General features: G+C 39.1%; 2 protein-coding genes across 3 annotated transcripts in view; both read right to left on the bottom strand.

Moving 5' to 3' along the window:
• LOC135703022 (uncharacterized) overlaps nt 1-23,051 on the bottom strand; it is a 161,460-nt gene that overhangs the window by 58,373 nt on the left and 80,036 nt on the right. The gene's annotated exons all lie outside the window — the stretch shown is intronic.
• LOC135703086 (uncharacterized) lies at nt 19,473-21,946 on the bottom strand. The gene is made up of 2 exons (XM_065224199.1): nt 21,814-21,946; nt 19,473-21,148 (listed from the first exon to the last, which is right to left on the bottom strand). The coding sequence occupies exons 1-2, from the start codon at nt 21,827-21,829 to the stop codon at nt 19,473-19,475; spliced, it is 1,692 nt and encodes a 563-aa protein (XP_065080271.1). The 5' UTR covers nt 21,830-21,946.

Genomic DNA, 23,051 nt, shown 5'->3' on the forward strand with positions numbered 1-23,051 from the left:
TAGAATAATTCATTCGATTGGAGCACTTCTTTTATTTTTGCGAAAAATGGGTGTAAACCAGGGTTGCCTATCGATAACTCGATAACGTCTGTTCGCTAACGATTGCTATGCGAATTTCCCATTGCAGACGTTAACGAAAAGATGCTATCGAGTTATCAATTAACAACCCTGGAGTAAACATTCATTCCGTGCGTTCTTATAGATGTAGCATTTAGAATCATAAGAGCCTTACTGCGATAATCGATTCTCTTCACAGATTTTCTCTTCTGTTTATAAATCGTCTGGATTAACGTTTTTTTTAATTGTTTCACTGAACTGTGGTAATGCGAAGATAAAATCGATTAAGGCAGTTAGACCTTTATGATTCGGAGCGCTAGAGATTTTGTTTGGCAGCTTTTGAACAACAGTATCGTACCAAATATTGACTCGTTTACGTCCAAATCATCTTTCTCTACCCCATTTATTGCTGGATAGACAAACATTATGTGGCCCGAAAAGTATTGGATCACCTGTGCGACCATGGGAAGAAGTGGATTTAATACAGCTTGTGATTTTTTTTTATATTTCGAGAAAATTACAACAGAACCTTTACTTCTGCCATCAAAAAAATCCTGGTAGGTGGATTACCGATTTCAAGTGTCTTTTTCGTATGAAAGTAAATAAGTTTGTAACGAGATTACAAAAATATTAAATTGTAGCACGAAAACGTTACTTCTGATATAAATAACCTCTGAGACAAAGTTGTAGAGAGAAATAAAGTCTTTCTGGGAAGAATATATATGGTACTTTTTTATAATTTTGAGTATTTTGTAGTATTAAAAACTATGGATACTTAAATATTGGCACAAATAGTAAAACAAGAACTTTTGGTCAAATTTAAGAACTTTTTTACTAGCACACAAATAACATTAAAAAACGTGTTAACAAGAAATTTAGAAATAAGACCAAAAGTTTATGTTGTACGATTTTTGTCAATTCAAAAGATTGCATTTTTCATATGTTTTTTTTTTAATTATAAAAGTTGAAGATATATTTTTAAAATATTTGAGTTTTCCAGGTTTTTGTCATGTTTGCTCAAAATTACAAAAAAAAAAAAATATACCGTGTATACAAATCACAACAACTTTGTATCAGACGTCATTTCGATCAGAAGTGACGTTTTCGTGCCATTTGAAAAAAATATACAAGATACAAAATGACCGAATTTAGGCAAAAATGTCGCAAATCGAAGGAAACCGAGTTGAAAATTATAATTATTTTGAAATTTGTTCTGGAAATGTTCATAGCGTTGGATTTTGACAAAAAAAAAATCCAGAAAGAATTTCACAGTGTTTCCAGGCCAAAATGACACCAAGGCACTAGGTAGGTTAAAGAATAATAGAATATTTTGGGATTTGGAATAAATATTTTGAAAGCTTTCGAAGAATTGGATATTTTTTTTCACAAATCTGGAACTTCAAAGAATTTTCTTGAGAATTTTGAGAAAAAAAATTAAGGAACTCTGAGAATAATTGAAAAACAATTTAATTTCCTCTGTCCTTTTGCACAAATCTGGAACGTCAAATAATTTTCTTAGGAATTTTGGAGAAAAAATGTAAAGAGACTTTGAGGATAGTTGAAAAACAATTTAATTTATATCTTTTTGCATGGAAATAGAATAAGTAAGAATAAGCACATCGACTTTAGAAAGCAACCGTTTCGTGATGAGTGTGTGAGTGATGACCACGTTTTGCGTCCATTACTGCAATGGAAGTGCTCTGCCTCCCGTTGGCGATACTGCCAAACAATGAAACCACTGGAAGTGGATCCAGTTGTGATAGAGGAGGCTTATTGGATAGCGGAAGATGAAGTGTTTATTGTGTTGTATCTTCTGACTACAGTTTAACGATATTTTGTATAATGAACTCGGATCTGTAAAGTTAATTCGATTGAGTCTTATCAAATAAATGAATAAACAAAAAAGAATAATAAGCACACAATTTTTTGAATAATGTCATTACCATAAGCCGGTAAATAAATCATAATAAAGGAAAACAAAAATTTAGATAATCGCAAACACTATTCCAACGCAATTCTGAGCAGATTTTTGAATAAATCCCAAGCAAAATTCTGAGGATGGTTTAAAACGAATAACATGGATTTTTTTAAGAATTTCTGAATAGCATTTGAAGGAAATCGCTGGAAACATTCCTGGAGAATGAGTAGTTCCTGGATAAAATAATACAAACTTTGAACTTGTATTTTTCTCTCAAAATAGCGTCAAATAAATTGTAGCGTGAAAACGTAACATTTGATAAAAATGTAAGTTGTCATGAATAGACCGCAAGCATTTTAAAAACAATTTAAAGAGAATTCTCAGAATAAATGCATACAAATCCGGAGAAAAGATGTGAAGGAAAACTTCCAGAAATTTGAGGATAATTTCAAAAGAGTTTGGAACAATACAGAAACTAATGGAGAATTATACGGATATTTTTGGAGAATTCTGAAGAATTTTCTGTAGTTCAGGGCAAAATTTCATGAGAATTACCAACGTTTTTCCCATACCTTATGCATTGCTTGTCACAAAATCTTAGAGCCCTCCCCCCCCCCCCTTGGAGCGTGACATAATATATGCATCAACCCTAAAGAATATCTCATAAAATCTTTTTTAAATAATTAAACAGTATGGAGGCATACTTACTTAATTGTTTGTGAGAATTAATAAGAATATCAACATAATTCAACAACCAAAGCCTAGTCCGAACTATTCCCAACTAGGGGAAAAAGGATGTCTTTCATGTACAAAAAAAAAACACAAAGTCAAAATTTGGTGGGCAATGAGCTTTCTGAAAGCTATCCCACGTGTTACCTAGCATTCCAGAACCGTGATCAAAAAAGCGCATCAAAATTGGGTAGAAAAGACTTGCTTGTACTTTAATCAAAACAACAATATTTAGCTTGTTTGACCTTTTTGTACACTACTCAGCAAAATGTAAACGTAACAATAATTTCGAATGTGTTTTGAACCAACCTTGCATCGACAACACAACTCAGTAACTGTTCACCACATAAAGCCGATTAGAAGTGCCACATTTTTGCTCTTCTGTGTATGTTATACACAAGTTTTTGTTGTGAATGGAAAATATGCATCCCCAGTAAAGCATTGAAAACTTCGCACTCACGTAGCAGATGTTTTCTGCTATGTACTGGATTAAATTGCTATTAGATATCCTCATTTTCCGTTAAGCGTCAGCCACCACGGCAAATGTTTCTGTAAAGTTAGTCGAAAATTGCTTTTAAAGTTTGTGTCATAAATTCAAAAAGACTCTACCTCCGGAATCCATGTTTCGCACAAAGATTGAAAATTTTGAATTTAAGGATAAAAGCAAGGCTCAGGATTGGATGTTATGGAGCCTAGACGATGAGTTTGACAGCGAAAGCAAACAGATAACACCGTTTCTTTAGTAGACGCCCAGCTAAAATGTCCCATTCTTTATGGGTTTGTTTTGGAACAAAATATGTGTGGGTCCTTCTTAGGCAAGTCATCAAAGACACTGCTTCAAAGTAACATCTTTTGATGGAAAAAGCGGGTTCGTTTTCAGGTTCATTCTAGGAAATTTTCATTGTGCTTTCCGCACAATATAGCAATGCCAAAATCATGTATAGGCGTAGATATTTCTTAAGTGACATATATTAATTGTACAAGTGTTAAAAAAGCACAAAGTTGAAGACATATGTTAGGTTGCAGTTGGGACGTAATATCCCTTAATAAAAAGAAGAAGAATATTTGAGAACGATGCTTCTAGTTGAGTGAGCTCGTCCCACTCGAATACTGTTCGTTAGAAGCGTTAGAAGGCTTTGCGATACCATGCTTCGAATTTCCTCTGCACTCTATATTTGGCGCAAGGAGTAATGAGAGCAAACTGTCAATCAATGAACCCTTACCTTGGATGCGGAACATCGTTGAAAAAACGAATTTGCAAGGAAAGCGTGGTAGGGTAAGCGGACTAATGTTCACCCTTTTTGCCCATAAAAGGGCCAAAAATAAACTTTTTTCATTATGTAAAAACGTAACTCGCATATTATGGATGCACCGGACCTTTTGGTAATGATTTACGTTATAAAAACAAGGTTTTGAGTTATTTATTTGTATGGAAGGATCAAAAACTAGTTCTAGGACAAAAAATAGTTAATTTACCCTACAATCCTCGATACTTTTCCGATCACCAGTCTACCGAACTGATATCGCTGTTCGAGAGGTATTTCAAAATTGTATTATATTGCTCCGGAGGCGCATGTTTTGGATTCTGTTGATTTTTCTCCGTAGGTGGCTCATGCCTCGTGAACCGTAGCCTAGCAGCCGATTTGACACGGTCTCTCGTTTGCGATAAATTGCAAAGATGTGAGGAGCACAATCCGAATGATGTTGATCACTGAATGCGAAACACATCTGTTCTGTGTACGTGTACATGCAGGTACATACATTCCATTTTCCCTCAATGAATTATGTAGGTGTGAGAAATTTCCAACTGAGAAGTAGGAAGCTTCTTCAAAAGAATCTTTTAAAAATTAATGAATTTAGAGAACCTTTCATGTTATGTTTCACAGGGGTAAACATTAGGATTTCAATGTTCATTCGGAATGTATGTACCTGCAGTTAATTGATTGGCCTTTTTATTCTTACAATTATCTAAATTAATGTCATCCTCAAATCTCGGGCATAATTTGCTTACTCATGTCGTTTTCGTTTATGTGGTGTAGCTCCAAAAGTGTAGCTGCGCCAACAAACGCGAGCCATTGACAGCTCAACATCATTTGTTTGTAAACAATCCTGCACCGGATATATAAAGGGTGATACGGTCAAAATTTGGTCAATATCAACTTGACGTATTTCTTTCCATGTTGCATTTAAAAAACCTGAACACCCCTCATTTTGAAGGTGTGTGTGTGTAGAATGTTGCTCCTATTTTGATTTTGGAATTCACTCTTCAGTTGTCAAAATGTCGTCCAAGCAAGAAGAGCAGCGTATCAAAATTTTGCTCGTGCATCGCGAAAATCCGAGCTACTCGCACGCAAAGTTGGCAAAATCGCTAAAAGTTGCCAAATCAACCGTTACAAATGTAATTAAAGTGTTTGGGGAACGTTTGTCGACAGCCAGGAAGTCTGGATCGGGGGGAAATCGAAAACCGGAAGCCGCTGAGACGACAAAGAGAGTTGCCGGTAGTTTCAAGCGAAACCCTAACCTCTCTCTCCGAGATGCCGCAAATAAGCTGGGTGTATCGTCTACAACCGTGCATCGAGCCAAAAAACGAGCCGGACTATCGACTTACAAGAAGGTAGTGACTCCAAATCGCGATGATAAACAAAATACGACGGCCAAAGCGCGATCCCGGAGGCTGTACACGACGATGCTGACGAAGTTTGACTGCGTGGTAATGGACGACGAAACCTACGTCAAAGACGACTACAAGCAGCTTCCGGGACAGGAGTTTTATACGGCAAAAGGAAGGGGAAAGGTAGCAGATGTTTTCAAGCACATGAAACTGTCAAAGTTCGCAAAGAAATATCTGGTTTGGCAAGCCATCTGTACCTGTGGCTTGAAAAGCAGCATTTTCATAGCTTCCGGGACTGTCAACCAAGAAACTTACGTGAAAGAGTGTTTGAATAAACGTCTGCTGCCTTTCCTGAAGAAACACGGTTGTTCCGTACTGTTTTGGCCGGATTTGGCATCTTGCCATTACGGTAAAAAGGCCATGGAGTGGTACGCCGCCAACAACGTGCAGGTGGTTCCCAAGGACAAGAACCCTCCCAACACGCCAGAGCTCCGCCCAATTGAGAAATACTGGGCTATTGTCAAGCGGAACCTAAAGAAGACCAAAAAAACTGCTAAGGGCGAGCAGCAGTTCAAGGCAAACTGGCTTGGTGGACAAGGTGGCTGTACAAAATCTGATGGCAGGGGTCAAGCGTAAGGCCCGGCAATTCGGATTTGGAAAAGCGGAAGCCTAACTGAATATTTTTCCTGAATTTTATACTAATTGAACTTGAAAAAGAAATTTAATTTGATTTTTTAAATAAACGATTTCACCGATTTACACGCGTTTTCCCTTGACCAAATTTTGACCGTATCACCCTTTACACTCTGAATAATTTTCGTGTACGGTGGTGTAGCTACTCCGCAAAAACGAAAACGACACCAGTTATTTATTGGCGAATGACTATCACACTGTATTTGCTTTGAGTTAATAAATACCTTAGAATATGTTTTTATTAATATTGCGTTTGTTGCACCAATGTTAATTTCTTCACTCAAAATAATCCCTCTGATTTTGTTTGGCACAGGCTAGTAAAAAAAAACATTGCCCGTCTTCTGAAATCATCATCGATCTTCGCTCTTTTATCCCAGAACGCACCTTATCAGGCACTAAGGAAGACACTTATCCGTCTGACACAGTCGTGCCGCATCCTGAGTTCAATTGCCAGAGTCGAAGTCGTCCAGGCCCTGTGTTGTGTTCTGGAGGCAGGGTATTCCAAGCTGTCCTCTCCGGCAAGCATGCTTCTCCTTCTTTCTTTCTTTTATTTAACGTCGGTCTCTGTTCTGCAATCTAGTGCCAATCACCGACGGACATCGATTGCCATCCATTGACGGCAATCGAATGTGCAGGAAGGCAGCTTCCACACCTGCGTAGGTTTTTTTTTAACTTTATTTGAGAGATTTTTAGCCTTAGGACACCTGCGTAGGATATCGCACCCATTCAACACACATGGGCCGGGACCAACGGCTTTACTTCCCTTTCGAAGGATAGCATGCTTCTGATAAGTACAATTCTCTCATCATGAAGTTTCAATACCTCTGATGCAACACAACAGCGCAATGCGAGCCTATCCGACCATTGTCGCTTTCTTCAAGCTGTTGTTGTTGTTCGAACGTTAGGCTACTATGTATAATCATCCTGACCTTGCGTTCGGCAACGATATCAACGGTCATTTACCATCAAGCGGCTGGCTCAAGTGAACTATCGATAGAGGAAACTGTGTCAGTTTTCTATTATACATTGCACAAAATCTTTGGGGTGGTTATTCCTCGTCGTCACCGCATCTATAATGCGTTCAGCAGAAAAACCTGGTGGGCAGGTGAACTACATAAACTGCGCAACAGGCTTTGTAAGGCTAGCAATTGTTTTTTTTCAGTCTGAGATCTGACGAACCTCCGCCACATCGAAAGCAGCTACAACGAACACCTTGCATCGACCTACGAAGCATATGTCAACAATCTTCAGTCAAACCTCAAACAGAAATTCATCAGAGACAAAAAAACCCAACAAACGCATTTCCTGCAATATTGAGTATTAGCAACTGGTGGAAACTAACAATTTAAAATTGGCTCACTAGTTGACTAGCCTATTGGTCCCAAGCAAATCGATTAACGTACCCCATTCTAGTCAAAATTCTATAACTACACAATGTATGTTTTGATTCGCTATGAAAGTTTGACAGATAAAATGAGGGGTTCTTGAATTTTCCTATCGTTCGGGGGGTGCATAGATTAGCTTGGGCCGAAGAGAGTACCAGGGCTGAGCCAAAAAGATGAGTACGTTTCTTCGGGACCTACTAGTCTTAGAATTACCTCTATGGTATAAGTGTCTACTATATTGTGTTGAAAGGGTTTTTCGATCCGCGCACAAGAAAAGTTTCTACAGGCCATTGTTCGAAGCGGCGTCCCTGCCACCATGGGACGCTCTCGGCTCGAGACGCATTTATCTCGAAACCTGAAAACTGTGTACAATCTTATTTGAAAACGGTTCAATTCAACGATTTATACCATTGACCATTCGAAAACTTTTTTCATTGGAGGAATGATCTATAAAATCTACAAATTCTTTGTATTCACTATTTTTTTCTGAAGCTTTAAAGAGGAAAAAAGGGGTGAAAAATTAACCAAAAAGATTGAGATCACACAATTTTGTCAAATTTGATGTTTTTTACCCGTTCTTTGTTTACTTTAAAGCTTCATTAATCGTGTTGTGTTTCAGATCGATCCTGAGGTACCAGGCTGTACGCAGTTTGACAATTCCAGGCGTACACTACCTTACTCAAAACGTGACCACGCGCGCCATTTTGTTTTTTCGCCTTGTAAAAATTTGGAAATAGAGAAGAATTTCTAAGCTTTTTGAATTGCAACACCGCGTCCTTTTATGTTGTTTCATAGGCCCACAAAAAATGCCAAATTTTGATTACTTTTTAGCCGTTTGAATGAGAACCTCTTCGTAATACATTTCGGCCGGTGTTTAATTTCGCCGTTTCTTAGAGCATTTGCTCCGACATGGCTGGCAAGTCCCGGATTTGGCTGACTGAGTAGCTTCTACTCAGTTTGACATTTCTCGTTTACTCAGATTTTGGCAACCTAATGCATCAGACGAAATTGAGTACGATCGACTCACCCGATGAGTAAGCTGAAACTACACCCTCAAATGGAATAAATTGGATTTTGGGATAGCCACGGGCTAGTTTATCTCCCATATTCCCCTTGATTATCCCCAGCAAATCACGAAGCATTCGAAACCGTGGCAAAGCCAAACCTTAAGTCATAACATCGGTAAATTGTTGTTTAGTGGGCAAGTACACAATAAGCAGGTTGCCATTTACCTTGTTTCAATCTCACTAAAAAGCTTCACCTCCAGATTACATATTGCGTCCACCGAGTTCCCAATGAAAAGTATATCGTCTACGTAGATGATTACGTACAGCACCACATCGCCCTTCGACCAACTATACAGGCCGATTCATGCCTGCTCACTTCGTTTGAACTGCAACCGGTTCATAAATTGGTGCAAGCGCATGTTCCAATTCCTCGAAGCTTCCTACAGCCCATATATCACCTTGTTTAATCTGTAAACCAGCGTACCTTTCCGCTCAAAACCACATGGCTGGCGCATATACACTTCTTCTCCCAACACGCCATTCAGAAATGTGCATTTTACATCTAATTGGTGCACTTTTCCTCCCCATTCGAGTCCGCACCCTCGACCGCTTCTTCCGTCGTGTCGGCTACCGACTAACAATCATCTGATTAGCTGGGAGGTCAACTTAGTCGGTGGGTCAACTACCCCCAGACCCTGTTCCGGCTTCGGTTTATGTGAATGCTCCATGATAACCAGTTCATTAACCCAGTTTTATCCGTTCACTGCCGTTCTTATTGAAAATGTCTTAAGCCACAAACACATTTTCACCGTCCCAGCAACTAAAACCGTTTGGCGCATAGCTCATACAATGTGTATTCTGGCTTTTATCATCAAGCTTCTTCCGCAATGCTTTTAAAACGTGCACGAAACACTCACACCCGAACACGCGAAGATTCGATACGTTCGGTCTCTTGCTGTACCACGCCTCATATGGCGTGAGATCACCTTCAATCGCAACACTCGGACTTCGATTAAGCAGATAAATAGCCCACCCCACATTTTCTTCACAAGTTTACTAGCTTCGAGCATTGCACGCAATTTTCAATAACTGTGAGATTCAGCCTCTCACTAACCCCATTTTATTTTGGCGTATCGTTGTCTCCAGCTTGATGTCTTTCTGGCTACAGAACTTTTTGACAGCATTTCCGGTGTATTCGCCGGCATTGTCACGACGGGGACACGTAATCTTTGTCCCGAAATGAGCGGTTATCACTTCATCAACCGTTCTCGCACTTCACTCTTACGCAAAGTTCTGTCATATGCGTATAATTGTCCGTAAATGTGACTAAATACTCGTGGCCATCCCAGGAGAGCGGGGACATCCACCGTCAATATTAAATATAAGGGCCGTTCATAAATAATGAGACAATCTGAAAGGTACCGGGGCTGATCACAAATGACGTCGCCACGGTAACTGAAAAAAAAACACTAGTGATGACCGGTTGCCAAATCCATCGTCAGCTTTTTCAAAATTGCTTCCATTGCTGTGGTAACGGCATCGTAGATCGTCAACATTAGATGGCAGATAACGTCCTCTTCCTTCATACGATCTCCGACATCCTTTATCTCTCGCACAAGCTTGTCAAACCAAAAAAAAGGGATCCTGTCACTTCTCACTCTCATTGTACCGCAGCTGCCGTTTCAGTAAGAATCTGTTAGTGATGCTCTTCCACTCGAAGGCATCCTGCAGACCGTCCTAGATCTGTTTCAGTGACACCTTGTCCTTGAGGTATTCCAGGTGATTGTTCGCAACTGCTTGTATAAGGACAGACCGGTCCTGTTTAACACGCACCTGTACCCGGATCTTGTTCACCATTCTCACTTACGCCGTTGCCGTATCAAGAGTATTCCAAAACTCTTTCTCTTCCGCACGCTTCTCCACGCAAGTAATACTTCCAGCTGCTGGAGGTAACTTCTCCTCCGGAAGTTCCAGTTGTTGAAACCAACTGCGTTAAATGGTTTGATTCTAAGCCTCTTCGATTCCTCCTCCATTTCGCAGGCCACAAAGTTTCCTATTCGCGAACTATTTTCAGAACATCGAAAACCACCGAAAACCTTTAAAAAAAACTTTGATTCAGTCGCGTAAAACCTGAAACCAAAACCTATTGAATTTATTCAATAAGCAGAGAGAAAAAAAAACCTGTTGTATCGGTGAGAATACAGCAAAAAAAAATAATGTTGATAGGGGAAATGGATGTAATGTCGGCCTAAATGTCCCTAGTTTGGGCCCATATATAAATTCAGCAATCGACCAAATTTTCAATAGTGACCAAAAATTTCCATTAGCACCATCCCAATGACGCATTCATCTAGATAAAATTGATAAATAGCAGATTTTTAGCCATGGGCCCAATCTTAGATCCATAGGTCAACATTAGAGCCATATGCCCTATCACATCAAAGAGGATGCATTTCAATCGTTTCAAAAATATGGTGTAAAATTACTTGCCAAAAAGTACAAAACTATCATTAATACAACTGACATTACGCTGCTTTTACTGCATTTGTTTATATTTGTGGTAATAAAAATTACATGAGATTTTCGACATGATTGAAGTGCATCCTCTTGGATGTAATATTAAAATATTTTTTTTTTGCTGAGAACAACAACATAATGAAAAAGTATTATATTAGACGCATTTCGCGCCAAATCGTATTCGGAGCTGGCAACACCCTCTCAGATTTCAATGAAACTTTCTGGATGTGTGGACCTTGACGTAATATGCCACTTTGCATACTAAGTTTTTCCAAAATTTATCTAGACTAACATTTGAGCCAAACTTTTCTACCGATTTTTTTCAACAAAAATATGTTGTATGGATGACTTTTAGTAAATTGACCAAATTATCGAAAAAAAAAAATACTGAAAAAAATTTCAATTGAGACCTACACTGCAAAAAATCGATTTTTTAAATTTAAAGTCGATTTAAAAAAAAATGGCCATGTTTGATTTGGATGAAACTTTGCCTCAAGATAGGTAATTATTTTTACTACCAACCGTCCATACATCGCAAGATGGGCACTTTTAAGGAAAAAAAAGTTTGTCTTACAAAAACTTTTTCATGTCTGAACTGATTTTTTTTTTCGATTTGCCATTTTTACACAAAACTAAACCAGTGAAGCTCAAAATAATCTAATGAAGCTCAATTTTCGATTCAATTTTGTCTAATCAGCACTTAAGTTCACTTTGATTAATCGAGAATTTCATATGAAAAGGGCTCATGATGAATTTCTCGCCAAATCTTTTTTGGAATTGGCTGCACCCTCTCAGAGTTCAATAAAACTATTTGGACATGTAGACCTTGTCAAAAAAAAAAATATCATTCCCTTATTCTGATGCAAAATTTGATAATATGTGAGAGAAAAAAGGCAAGATTTTTTATACATCATTTATTTATATATTTTCAATGTTTTAAACCTATTTTCATACATGCTATTTTTTCCTTTTTCCAATCAAGTTAAATATTTTCATCTTAATTCATCTTCTGAATTAGAATACCTTTTTGTCGCTACTTTGTCACCAGTTATAGGCACAAAACTGTGGAATTTCTGTGTGCCAGATATTGTCTTTGTGCTGTTATATAGTTCTTCGAGTTCTTCTGACATTTCGATGTACTGTTCAGTGGATATGTAATCGAAACGTAGTTTTGTGATATTTTTATCTGTTTGTTCAACTGCCCAGTTATATAATTCTCGTGGAGTTGTTATGGTGTTTCCATAATCTCGAGCAAGACTAGCTCTCTTTGCCATTCGCTTGAGAGTGCCACCAATAATGGCATCACAGTGACCTTTTCCATGAGACGTTGCAAAAAAAAATGCCATTCTGCTTCTAATCCATGCTTTGACTTAAATCTACACAGGCTAGCAAAGTTTATTTTTATTTTTGTATTGTGATGCTGCCCCATCTGACATAAAAGTAATTTTAGAAAAATCTATCGATTGTTTAATAAAATCTGTCATTTTTTAGATGAACAACTGAACTGCAACTGTATCGTGAGTCTTACTTCTGATATGATAATGAAGCTAACATTTTCAAGTTTATTGTCTTTCTTAAAATAAACTTCAAATGGATGTATTGTTGCTTGAGAATTATTCCAGTGATATCCTTGAGCAGTGTTTTGGATAATGATTGAATAATTTTCAAAAAAATCTCAAATTGCTAGAATTTCGCCTTCTTTTAATGGTTCTTTTTTATTTCTTAGAAAAGATGACTGTTGTTTGTAAATAAAGTCATTTGTTATAAGTTTGTTAATTTTATCAATGAGATACGGAAAAAAATTCATCAACAGGCTTGATAATCGTTTCCAAATTACAACGATTAGTATTCAGCCACTGTTGAAACACAACATCTTGTTTGTCATTTGATTCTAATAGTAAAGTAAGTTCCTCGTCAATATGTTCATTGGAAGCACACTTTTCGCAAGCACGGAAAAAGCAATCAGTTGTTCTAGTAGAAATATTACAAAGCATTTTTTCTATTATTGCATCTTGTGACATAATTCTTAAACTGTTGATCATTAATTTTACATTTTCGTGAATTGTACAAATACATACATTATGTATACCAGTAGCTAAGAATTCTAAGTTGCTATAGGAGTATCGGATTTTGCCTCAGTAGTAGACAATAGACAAAATTATTTTCTAAGCGAGCTAGGACCATCATTCTGTTTATGAATGATCTTGCTTATCATCAAATATTTCTTCGCAGATGACTTTAAATTATTCAGGGTAATCGCATCGGCTTTGGACTGTGCTGCTCTACAAAACGATATCGACGAACTGTTGATTTGGTGCGAAGATAACGGGATGAGCGTTAACATATAAAAAATGTAAAGCGATTTCTTTCACACTATTTTGAACTGTTTTGAAATAAATATATAAGATCCTATCACTCTCGAATGCGTAGATCCTATTCGGTATTTTTTGACAACAAACTGAGATTCAACGAACAAATTTCTACTGCAGCTGCGTAGGTATTCGCTTTCCTAGGATATATTCAACGCCATTATTCATCATCGACGTTTACGCTTTGAAGTCATAATTTTGCTCATTGGTATGAAGCATACTTGAATACACCGTACCTGTATGGGCACCGTATCAGTCTAAACAAATGGAAAGATGAAACACACCTGCCGCCTTATACCTCACGTTGCTTATTACTTGACATGGAGACGGTGTCTGCCAAACGCTTGAAACTGCAGCGTATCTTTATCTTCGACATTTTTGCGGTTCGTATCGATTGCCCCGCTCTGCGTCAGCATTTCAACTTCAACACTCCATCTCATTCACACACGTTCCATTCACATTATAGAACAAGCTATGGACACAACAACCCTCTGTGAACATGTATACGTGCTTTTATCACTGTTTATGATCAGTTTGACATTAACATTAGTAAAAATGTATTTTGTAATAGAATTAGAAATTTAGATTAAGTTGCAATCTGAACGAATACATCGAAGACGTAGCATTTTTTTTTTATTCTTCAAGGCTTTCAGCCATCGGCTGGTTCGCCTTGGATGAAGTAATAATAAATAAATATTACAATAGAATATCATATCAGGTACAAAATTCTCTGCCAGAAAATGTCTTGGTTTCGACTGTACTATCGTATGTGTCTGCTCTTCGACAATTGTGGTCTGAAAATTACAATAATAACATACCAGTCCCATAATACTCAACGTACGCCGTAAATCATCCGGAATCGTCTCTTTGCTTGACGCACTGCAGAAAGCTTGCCGGAAGCACCCAGATTCCCGGACTTAGTCCCGCCAAATGCTGCCTTTGTTCATCGCAATCATCTCGTCCCTGACAAATTACTGGCATCTCGCCCTTGGATTCTTCTTCGCAGCTTCGTATCTACTATCAAAACGTGTTTGGACTCTGAACGAAGATTGAGATGCCTTCTATCTCGCTGCTGCAGATTTGGAGTATGATGTGATAGTAAAAACCGAGGGGAGGCTCGAAAATTGCATCCTATCAACTCAGCTGTTTGGAGGCTCCTTCAGGTTCGTCGAACAGATTGCAATGCACTGAAAAGTAAATGATAGGGATATCTTCAAGATTGTGCTGTCAACCCAGCTCCAGTTAGTGATGCGCTGGAACAGCTGTGGGTAAAAATTAAATTGCTAACATGTTCAGTGAGTATTGGAGTGTTATATCTTCCACCCGATCGTAGAGATGATCTTTCTCCCATCCGGCTTGAAACCTCATAATATTGCATTTCAATAAGGTTTTATATTTTTTAACTCTGGAAAGGGAATTTTTAGTCGTAGGCTGGTTACTTCAATTTGGTAACAATATCCACCCCAACATGTATTGAACTGATTCAGAGGATGGCGGACATAAAAGAGACTCCATTTTCCCGTTTTTCAACTGCGGATGGTATGTACATGCCATGGACAAATCAACTCTGTGAAAAATTCTAGTTCTCGTATTCATGCCTTAGTAGGGGTATTCGGGGTAAGACGACAGTGAGGGTAATACGGGTACCTATTTATTTAAAGGCTTAACTATTGTATAACTGGGTTTTGATCACACCTACTCCTAGTTAATGACATTTAATGCAATCCTCAATATTCTACCTCTCACGGGAGCTGTCAAACGTAAAAATATAATCCAAAACAAAAAGTTATTCCTCTAGCGGTGATGTGATGAAAATCTCGGTGAACAATTTATAAGGTTGTAAATAGTGTTTGCTACCCGGGATATCCCGGGAAATTTACCAAAATACACATTTCCCGATTCCCGGGAAACTGGTTTGACTTCCCGGAAAACAGCTATTTTGTACAGAAGCTATACTAAACATACATTTTCACTAAAAATAGACTACACTACCCGGGAAATTTACTTCTTTGATTTACTTGGGGAAATCAGAACAACCTATCTAGATGAGCCAGTAACTTCTGGAGAAATCAATCTGGAGGAAAATTCCGAGAAAAATCGAATGCAATTCCTAAAAATTAAAACTGAAAAATTGTCTCGTGGAAATTGAAGATACTTACAGAGGAAGCCAGAAGGGCTTTTGAAGAAGTCGGAAGAAACTTCCAGAGAGGCTGGTAGAAACTTTCGTAGTAAGGTGACAACAAGTTGGAAGACACTTTCAGGAAACGTCGGAAGGAACCTCCGGGAGACTCATGTAAGTCGGGTTTTAGAAATAAGTACTTGGAGATTTCCGAAACATTTCCGAGGTAGAAAACAAATTCCACTTCCAGCCAGTAGGCCTTCTGGTGGAAGTCGGAAGCTACTTCCGGGAAAGGTTTGAAGAAACTTCCGCTGAACATTGGAATAAACTTCTGGAGAAACATGGAAGAAACTTTCGGGGAAAGATGGAAAAATCCATTACCTGTCCATTTTCCCCGAACTTAAAAAATCATGTAAATTTTTGAACCATTTTTATTGTTTAAAAAAAATTATAAGTTTAAAGATTTAAAATCAAATGCTTCATTTAGTATGAATTTAACTCACATAATATAACGGCACCGGTGGTGTAGTGGTAAGCGTGACTGCCTCTCATCCCAAAGAGCTTGGGTTCAATCATAGAGGTAACTCTTAGACTAGAAGGTCCCGAAATAACGTGCTCAACTTTGTGGCTCAACTCTGGTACTCTCTTCGGTTCCAAGCTAATCGATTCACCCCTCGAAACATAAGAAAAACCAATAACCCCTCATTTTATCTGTCAAACTTTCATAGCGAATCAAAATAAACATTGCATAGTACTAGAATTTCGAATAGAATGGGGTACTTTGATCGTTTGTTTGGGACCAATAGGCTAGTCAAGTAGTGATCTAATTTAAAATCTTTAGTTTCGTATTGATTGTTGGTTTAATCCCAGTCGGTGCCGTCAGGATTTCTGAGGTATAAAATCTCTGATCACGCCACGCGAGGGAAGTAAAACCGTTGGTCCATCGGAAAACAAGATCGACAGAAAACAAATCAAAGAAAAAAAACTCACAGGATACTGGTAGCACAGACAAACAGACATAACTCTTAGAAGAAAATTCTTCAAAAAATATCATCAAGCGTATTTTGTATGCACACTAGCACTCTCTATCTTGCCGGAAAGCATTGATTTGCAACCGAAGCATCCCTCGTCCATGCAATTTTTTCACTAGTTGCTTTTCCCTCGTTCTGTCAACGGGTCAGCTGTGTTGAATAAAAACAAGACAAATGCAAATCAGTGATGCCGGTTCTACGAAGGGTTCAGTATTGATTGAATTTAGCAGAAATGATCCGTAGGACAGTGTAGTGTCGAGGACCGTAGGAGATGGAAGGAAAACACGTCGTTATCTGCTGCTCTCTAAAACACTTCTGTCTTTATTCTTTGTACTCTCTCGCATCAGTCAACGCAGACCCCTAAGCCAACAGGCATTACGATTATATAATAGCGTTACTATACTACATCACTTTTCTCTTTTCTTATTGTTTTTTCTTCTTCTTGTGGTTCACTGTTACATCTTAAACATGATGAACATAGTCCTGCAAATATGCTGGTTGTCGCTTTGTCCTCATAGCTCTGGGTTCCAAATCAGGTGTAGATTTCCTCGAACCTTTTCCGCTACTGCAACATGATGTTCCCGATGATGATGATGGTTTACTTATATCCAAATTGGTGCTGCTGGTTTCCTTATCAGTGTTGATGCGCTGTAAATGTGATACATGTCTGCGATACTTTACTCCTGACTCTTCTGAAGCCACCAATACATCTCCGCCTTTCCTTTTGATCACCTTGAATACCTCTGGATCAAAGTTCGGTGTTAGCTTGTTGGCCTTCGTCATCTTTTTTATCAGCACCTGATCCCCTTCAGAGATGGGGTTGGGTCTGGCATTGCGTCGCCCATCAGCATACAATTTTCCCATATTCTTTTTCTCTTTATCTCTATCAGCCACCTCCTCATCAACATCCTTCGGTTGGTTAATGGATGGCACTTTGTCACGAATATTGTAGCCAAAAAGCATTTCCGACGGTGTTTTTCCGGTTGTCGAGTGTGGAGTAGACCGATACATCATTAAATATTTATTTAGTTCACATTGCCAGTCCGTGTTTGTTGCCTGACTAATAGAAAGCCTTTTCAAAATGGATCGGTTTTGTCGTTCCACTTCGCCGTTTTGTTGTGGCCAATATGGAGTTGTGCTGATCAACATGATGTTGTTCGATTCACAATAACCTCGAAATTCCTCACTAGCGAACTGTGGACCGTTGTCGGCTGTGACGGAAATAGGCAGACCGAAACGAGCAAAAATCAAAGACAACCGCCTAATAGTCTCACTGGAGTCTATTTTCTTCATTATCTCGACTTCAATGTAGCGGCTGAAGTAATCAACCACCACAAACAAATAATGACCTGTTGGAAGTGGGCCAAGATAATCAATAGCCAAGTGTTGCCAAGGCTCTGATGGCAGTTCTCTTCGTTTCATCGGCTCTGGTGCTGCAGGCGCTGCTACTAACATACAGCCTCGGCATTTCTTGATGTATTTCTCAACTTGTGCATCAAGTTTTGGCCACCATACTTTCGCACGCAGTCGTTGCTTCATCAACGTCATACCCGGATGACCCTCATGTGCCAAGTCAAGTGTTCGCATTCTTAGGCTTTGTGGCATAACCATTCGTGTTCCACGCAATAAGAGTTTCCCAGCAAAACATAATTCCGTCTCAAACAGTTTAAAGGGAGCTGCATCTTCACTCCATATACCCTGTTGCAATGCAGTCTTGACAGATCCGATCGAACTATCCGCTTCAGACTCTTGCTCAATCTCGGCTATTTTCAAAGCAACCGGAGCAGCATTTGTAGCTACCCAATGCACATAATGTTCCGTGCATTCTTCAATAGTCTTACCATCTACCTTGGATGTAACTGCCAGTCGTGATAATGGGTCGGCTATGTTGGATTTGCCAGGTCGATATATAACTGTTCCTTTATATGCCTGCAACCGGACAACCCACCTTTCGATCCTAGCACAGGGCTTTGATCGTGGACCAAAAATCGTTTGCAATGGTTTATGGTCTGTGATCAATTCAAATGAACGGCCGTACACATAAAAGTGGAATCGCTCAACAGACCATACCAATGCTAGAGCTTCCTTCTCTATTTGAGCATATCGTTTTTCGACATCGGTCAAACTTCGACTCGCATATGCAATTATTCTTGGGCCTCGGTCGTTAATCTGAATAAGGACAGCCCCTAGACCAACAGGGCTTGCGTCAGCGATCAATTGAGTTCGATCCTCAACGTCAAAGTAACCTAGGGTTGTAGGATTCGTCATGTGACTTTTCAGATAGTCGAACGCTACCTGATGCTCACGATTCCAAACAAACTTGTTGTGTTGTTTAGTTAGCTGCCGGAGAGGATCAGTTAGGGTCGCTAAGTTTGGAATAAACTTTCCCACATAATTGACTAATCCCAAAAAACTTCGAGTTTCTTCTTTGGAACATGGCTCTCGAAAATTACGAATCGACTCCAACTTATCTGTGTCAGGTCTAATCCCATTAGCAGACAAAATATGCCCCAAAAATTTCAGTTCACTTACTCCATATAAACATTTGGTATCGTTTAGCTTAACATTCATTTCTTGCAGCTTACAACGTACCTTCTCCAAACGTATATCATGCTCCTGTTGATCACATCCGTGTACAATCACATCATCGATAAAGTTTACACAACCTTCGCATCCACTCAAGACTTGTTCCATAATTTTCTGAACCAATTCAGGAGCGCAGTTGATGCCAAACATCAGGCGGGTATACCTGTACAAACCTCTACGCGTGATAAACGTTGTAATTTCCCTGGATCTCTGAGATATTTCAACCTAAAAATAAAACTCAGTACATCAAAATTCCATTTGCTTATTTATTAATAAAGTATCACAAATTGACAGTTAGACTGGAATTCTATCAGGCTACTAGGATAAACCCCAAAAATCATAACGTTACGCAAGTACAGCAAACTAAACTAATCCGTTCGTAACATATATCTAAATTCTTCAATTCGTTCGATTTAGCAGCGCTGTCAATTTGGATTCAATCAATCAACTTTAGCCCACCTGGTGAAATGCGTTTTCTACATCAAGTCTTGAGAAAACTTTTGCCTTAGCGAGATCTGGAAGGAAATCCTCAATCGTCGGTAATGGATGATTCTCCCTTTCGACTGCTTCGTTTGCCCGCCGCATATCAACGCATATGCGCACATCTTCACCTTTGGGCACAACGACAACTGGAGACACCCACTTGGAAGGTTCGTTCACCTTTTCGATCACGCCTTGACTCAGCAGCTCATCCAGTTTGTTGTCCACCAGTTTTTCCAATGCAATTGGAATACGTCGATACGGTTGGATAACTGGTACAACGTCTGTCTTAATGGGAATATCGATGACTATGTCCTTGATGGTTCCCAATGGACCAGCTTTGTCCTGTGATTCTATCTCATTGACCGCAATGTTGATCTTCAAAATTTCCATTGCCGTTGCAGTATCGCGACCAATCAAAATCTTTCCGCTTCCCTTCACGACATAAAACTCAGCCGATTCACTTCGGTCACCCAACTTAATGGTTGCAGTAAATGCACCGAGCACTGATAATTCTTGTCCACCATAAACTTTGAAGACCTTGAATACATCCCGTGTTTGATTACTCACAACCACCTTACTGGATTTCATTTGCTGCCAGACAGACTCGCTCAGTAAATTGTACTTCGAGCCCGAGTCAATTACCACGGAAACAGCCACACCTCCTATTTTGCATTGCACTTCACCGTCGTTGTTAGTGGTCGTTACGTTGAATACATATTCCGTCTCCGTGTCGACGATTTGATTAACATCATTTGATCCTTGATTCCTGTTATCATCACTTCCATTATCAGTCGTCGCTGGTACAAAATCACGTCTCTGCGTCATCAGTTGCTTTCGCTTACGACACTTTTTCGCGAAATGGTCACGTCCGCCACATTTGTTGCATGATTTTCCTCTCGCCGGGCACTTTTCATCTCTTGCCATGTGTCCAAAATATCCACAGCGATGGCATTCCACTCGCACCGAATCAGTGAACCGATTTCTCTTGCCGTAGGAGGGTTTTACTTCAATCCTGTTTACCTCACTGATCTGTGGTTTCAGCATTTCTCCTCTGGTAAAAGATTTTTCTTGCAGGGCCACTGTTTCAAAAATCTTCGATACTCTCAAAACTTCTTGCAGATCAGCATCGCCTCGTTTGAGTAAATCCCTACGCAGGGCTGCCGATTGACAATTCTCAATGATTTGATCCTTGACGTTCTCTTCAACTTTATCTCCAAAACCACATCGTTCAGCTTGAACACGCAATCGGACCGTAAATGAATCAATACTCTCGTCAACCTTTTGCTTCATTTGCCGCAGCAGGTGTCGTTCATAAGTAGAATTCTCCTTAGGAAGGAAAAACGCATTCAACTTTGCTGCTGCTTCTTCGTAGCTCGTCATGTTCGGTGTATAATTATCCACATTCATCAATGGGCCACGCATTTCACTACTCGGCAAATCTGGCAACGTATCGAACAGTTGCTGAACGTTTGGACCTGCGTAATGCAGCAACAAATCCTTCTTCCACTCTTCGTCGCTGATACGGCTTGCTCGAACCATCGTCTCAAACGATTTCAACCATTTACGCCACTCGATACCAACGTCGTCAGTATGGGATGCGTAGTCAAATACTTGCATCTGCAAACCGAGAAACCGGATCATATCTGCAAAATACATACACAAACATCACTGTTTTGTTTTCTGAGCCTTTCGTGAATTTCCTCGTCGGTATGAATTAGGTGAGCATGAGTGAGGTACGAATTTGCGGTAACAGCAAAACAGGCAAAACTTGCCTCGCAATGCAAATAGAGTACTATCACAAACAAGCTTCGTTTGTGGTAGTATCACATTTCTGTCTTGCTCTTTTTCCCGATTCACCGCTCACTCATACCATGGCACTTGTTCGTTTGCTTATTTATTACACGCTTTGCCTCTCCCAAGAGAGCATTCATGTATATAGCGTTATGCATGCAACTATCTCATACTGGTACGACGACTGCGCTTTTCGACCTTATTTTTCCATGTGTGAAATTCAATCGACTGAGGAAATTCATCGAAATATTTTTTTCCATCACCAACAGATTCAGGCTAAATCGTTCACTATCCGCATTTAAGCGATCTATGTGCTACTTTTTTTCCTGCTATTTCGCAGAATAGAACTAGACTCTTCGTATTCCGCATTTAAGCGACTGTTCTATTTCCAAATTAATTCCTGCTCTTACGCAGAATGGAATCAGACATTTTGTATCCCGCATTTAAGCGACTGATCCATTTCAATCTATTTATTTCGTGAAACTTGTTCCCGCAAACATTCTGCTCAATTACTTACCTAATGAATTCGCCATTTTATTCCTCGCCGCCAAATGTAGTGTCGAGGACCGTAGGAGATGGAAGGAAAACACGTCGTTATCTGCTGCTCTCTAAAACACTTCTGTCTTTATTCTTTGTACTCTCTCGCATCAGTCAACGCAGACCCCTAAGCCAACAGGCATTACGGTTATATAATAGCGTTACTATACTACAGACAGAAGCTCAGTCTATTTCAAGGGTTTTGTTTTGTTTGTTTTGCGTGATTTTTATTTTGCTGAAAACAAGCTTTTAATCGTGATAATGTATCACCTTTCTACCACCGCCCATCACTTTAATATAATATGTATCAATCAATGTTACTCATGATGATGTATTGAACTCATATATTGTAAAAGTGGATACATTATTACACTCATTAAAATGATTTGTTGGCAAATTCTGTGTACATCGTACAGCGTAATATTTTACTATTAGTGGAACACATTGGTTGCAGCTTTTCGAATCTAATATTAACTAACTAAAATCTTGTTTGCGAAGAATGTAATTGTGAGCACCGCTGAACCCCGCCCTTGACAGGATCTCCCGCCGTATTCTATGAATAGGGTTGATTTTTTTGGCTATCTGGGGACTGGTAGTAAAGCGGATAAAACTATATGGGGAAAATTATTTTTATTGAATTGTAGCAACCATTTCCGGGAAATAAGTGAACGACAAAATCCATGAATGATTTTTTAGTGTTGCATCGAAAGTGAATTATTCCCACTTCTTTCAATTTCTATATGGAGATTATTATCACTTCCTACCAGCGGAACACCGCCATCTCTGTGGAAAATTGCCGTACGATATGATAAATTTTTGGATGACGAACGAAATCTGGATTACATCGTTGAGTCTTTAGGACCATAATGGCAATTATTGAAGAGGCTGGACTCTCATCGAAACGTCAATGAATTCACTTCAGCCTATCGGATGAAGATAAAGATTGATTCGATCGGAGCGCTTCATTTGTATTTGAGAATATTGGGTGCAAACATTCATATCACACGTTATTGACTTCGTTCGGTAGCATTTGAAGTAAAGTATCGTACCAATCGCATAATTTACCTGTTAACGCCAAAATCATTGATTTATTTTATGTTTTCTGCTTGATAGGTCCAAAATGGGCCTTAGGCCGAAGTAGTTCTCTACCCTACTGCAAATATTGTATTTATTTGTTGGATCTGGCCCGCAAAACCATTTTCCGTGTGTTGTAACCCA

Source organism: Ochlerotatus camptorhynchus, unplaced genomic scaffold (assembly GCF_037179485.1).
Source record: "Ochlerotatus camptorhynchus isolate MF236.1 unplaced genomic scaffold, CSIRO-AGI_Acam_v1.1 ptg000019l, whole genome shotgun sequence".
In the NCBI taxonomy this organism is placed as follows: domain Eukaryota; kingdom Metazoa; phylum Arthropoda; class Insecta; order Diptera; family Culicidae; genus Ochlerotatus; species Ochlerotatus camptorhynchus.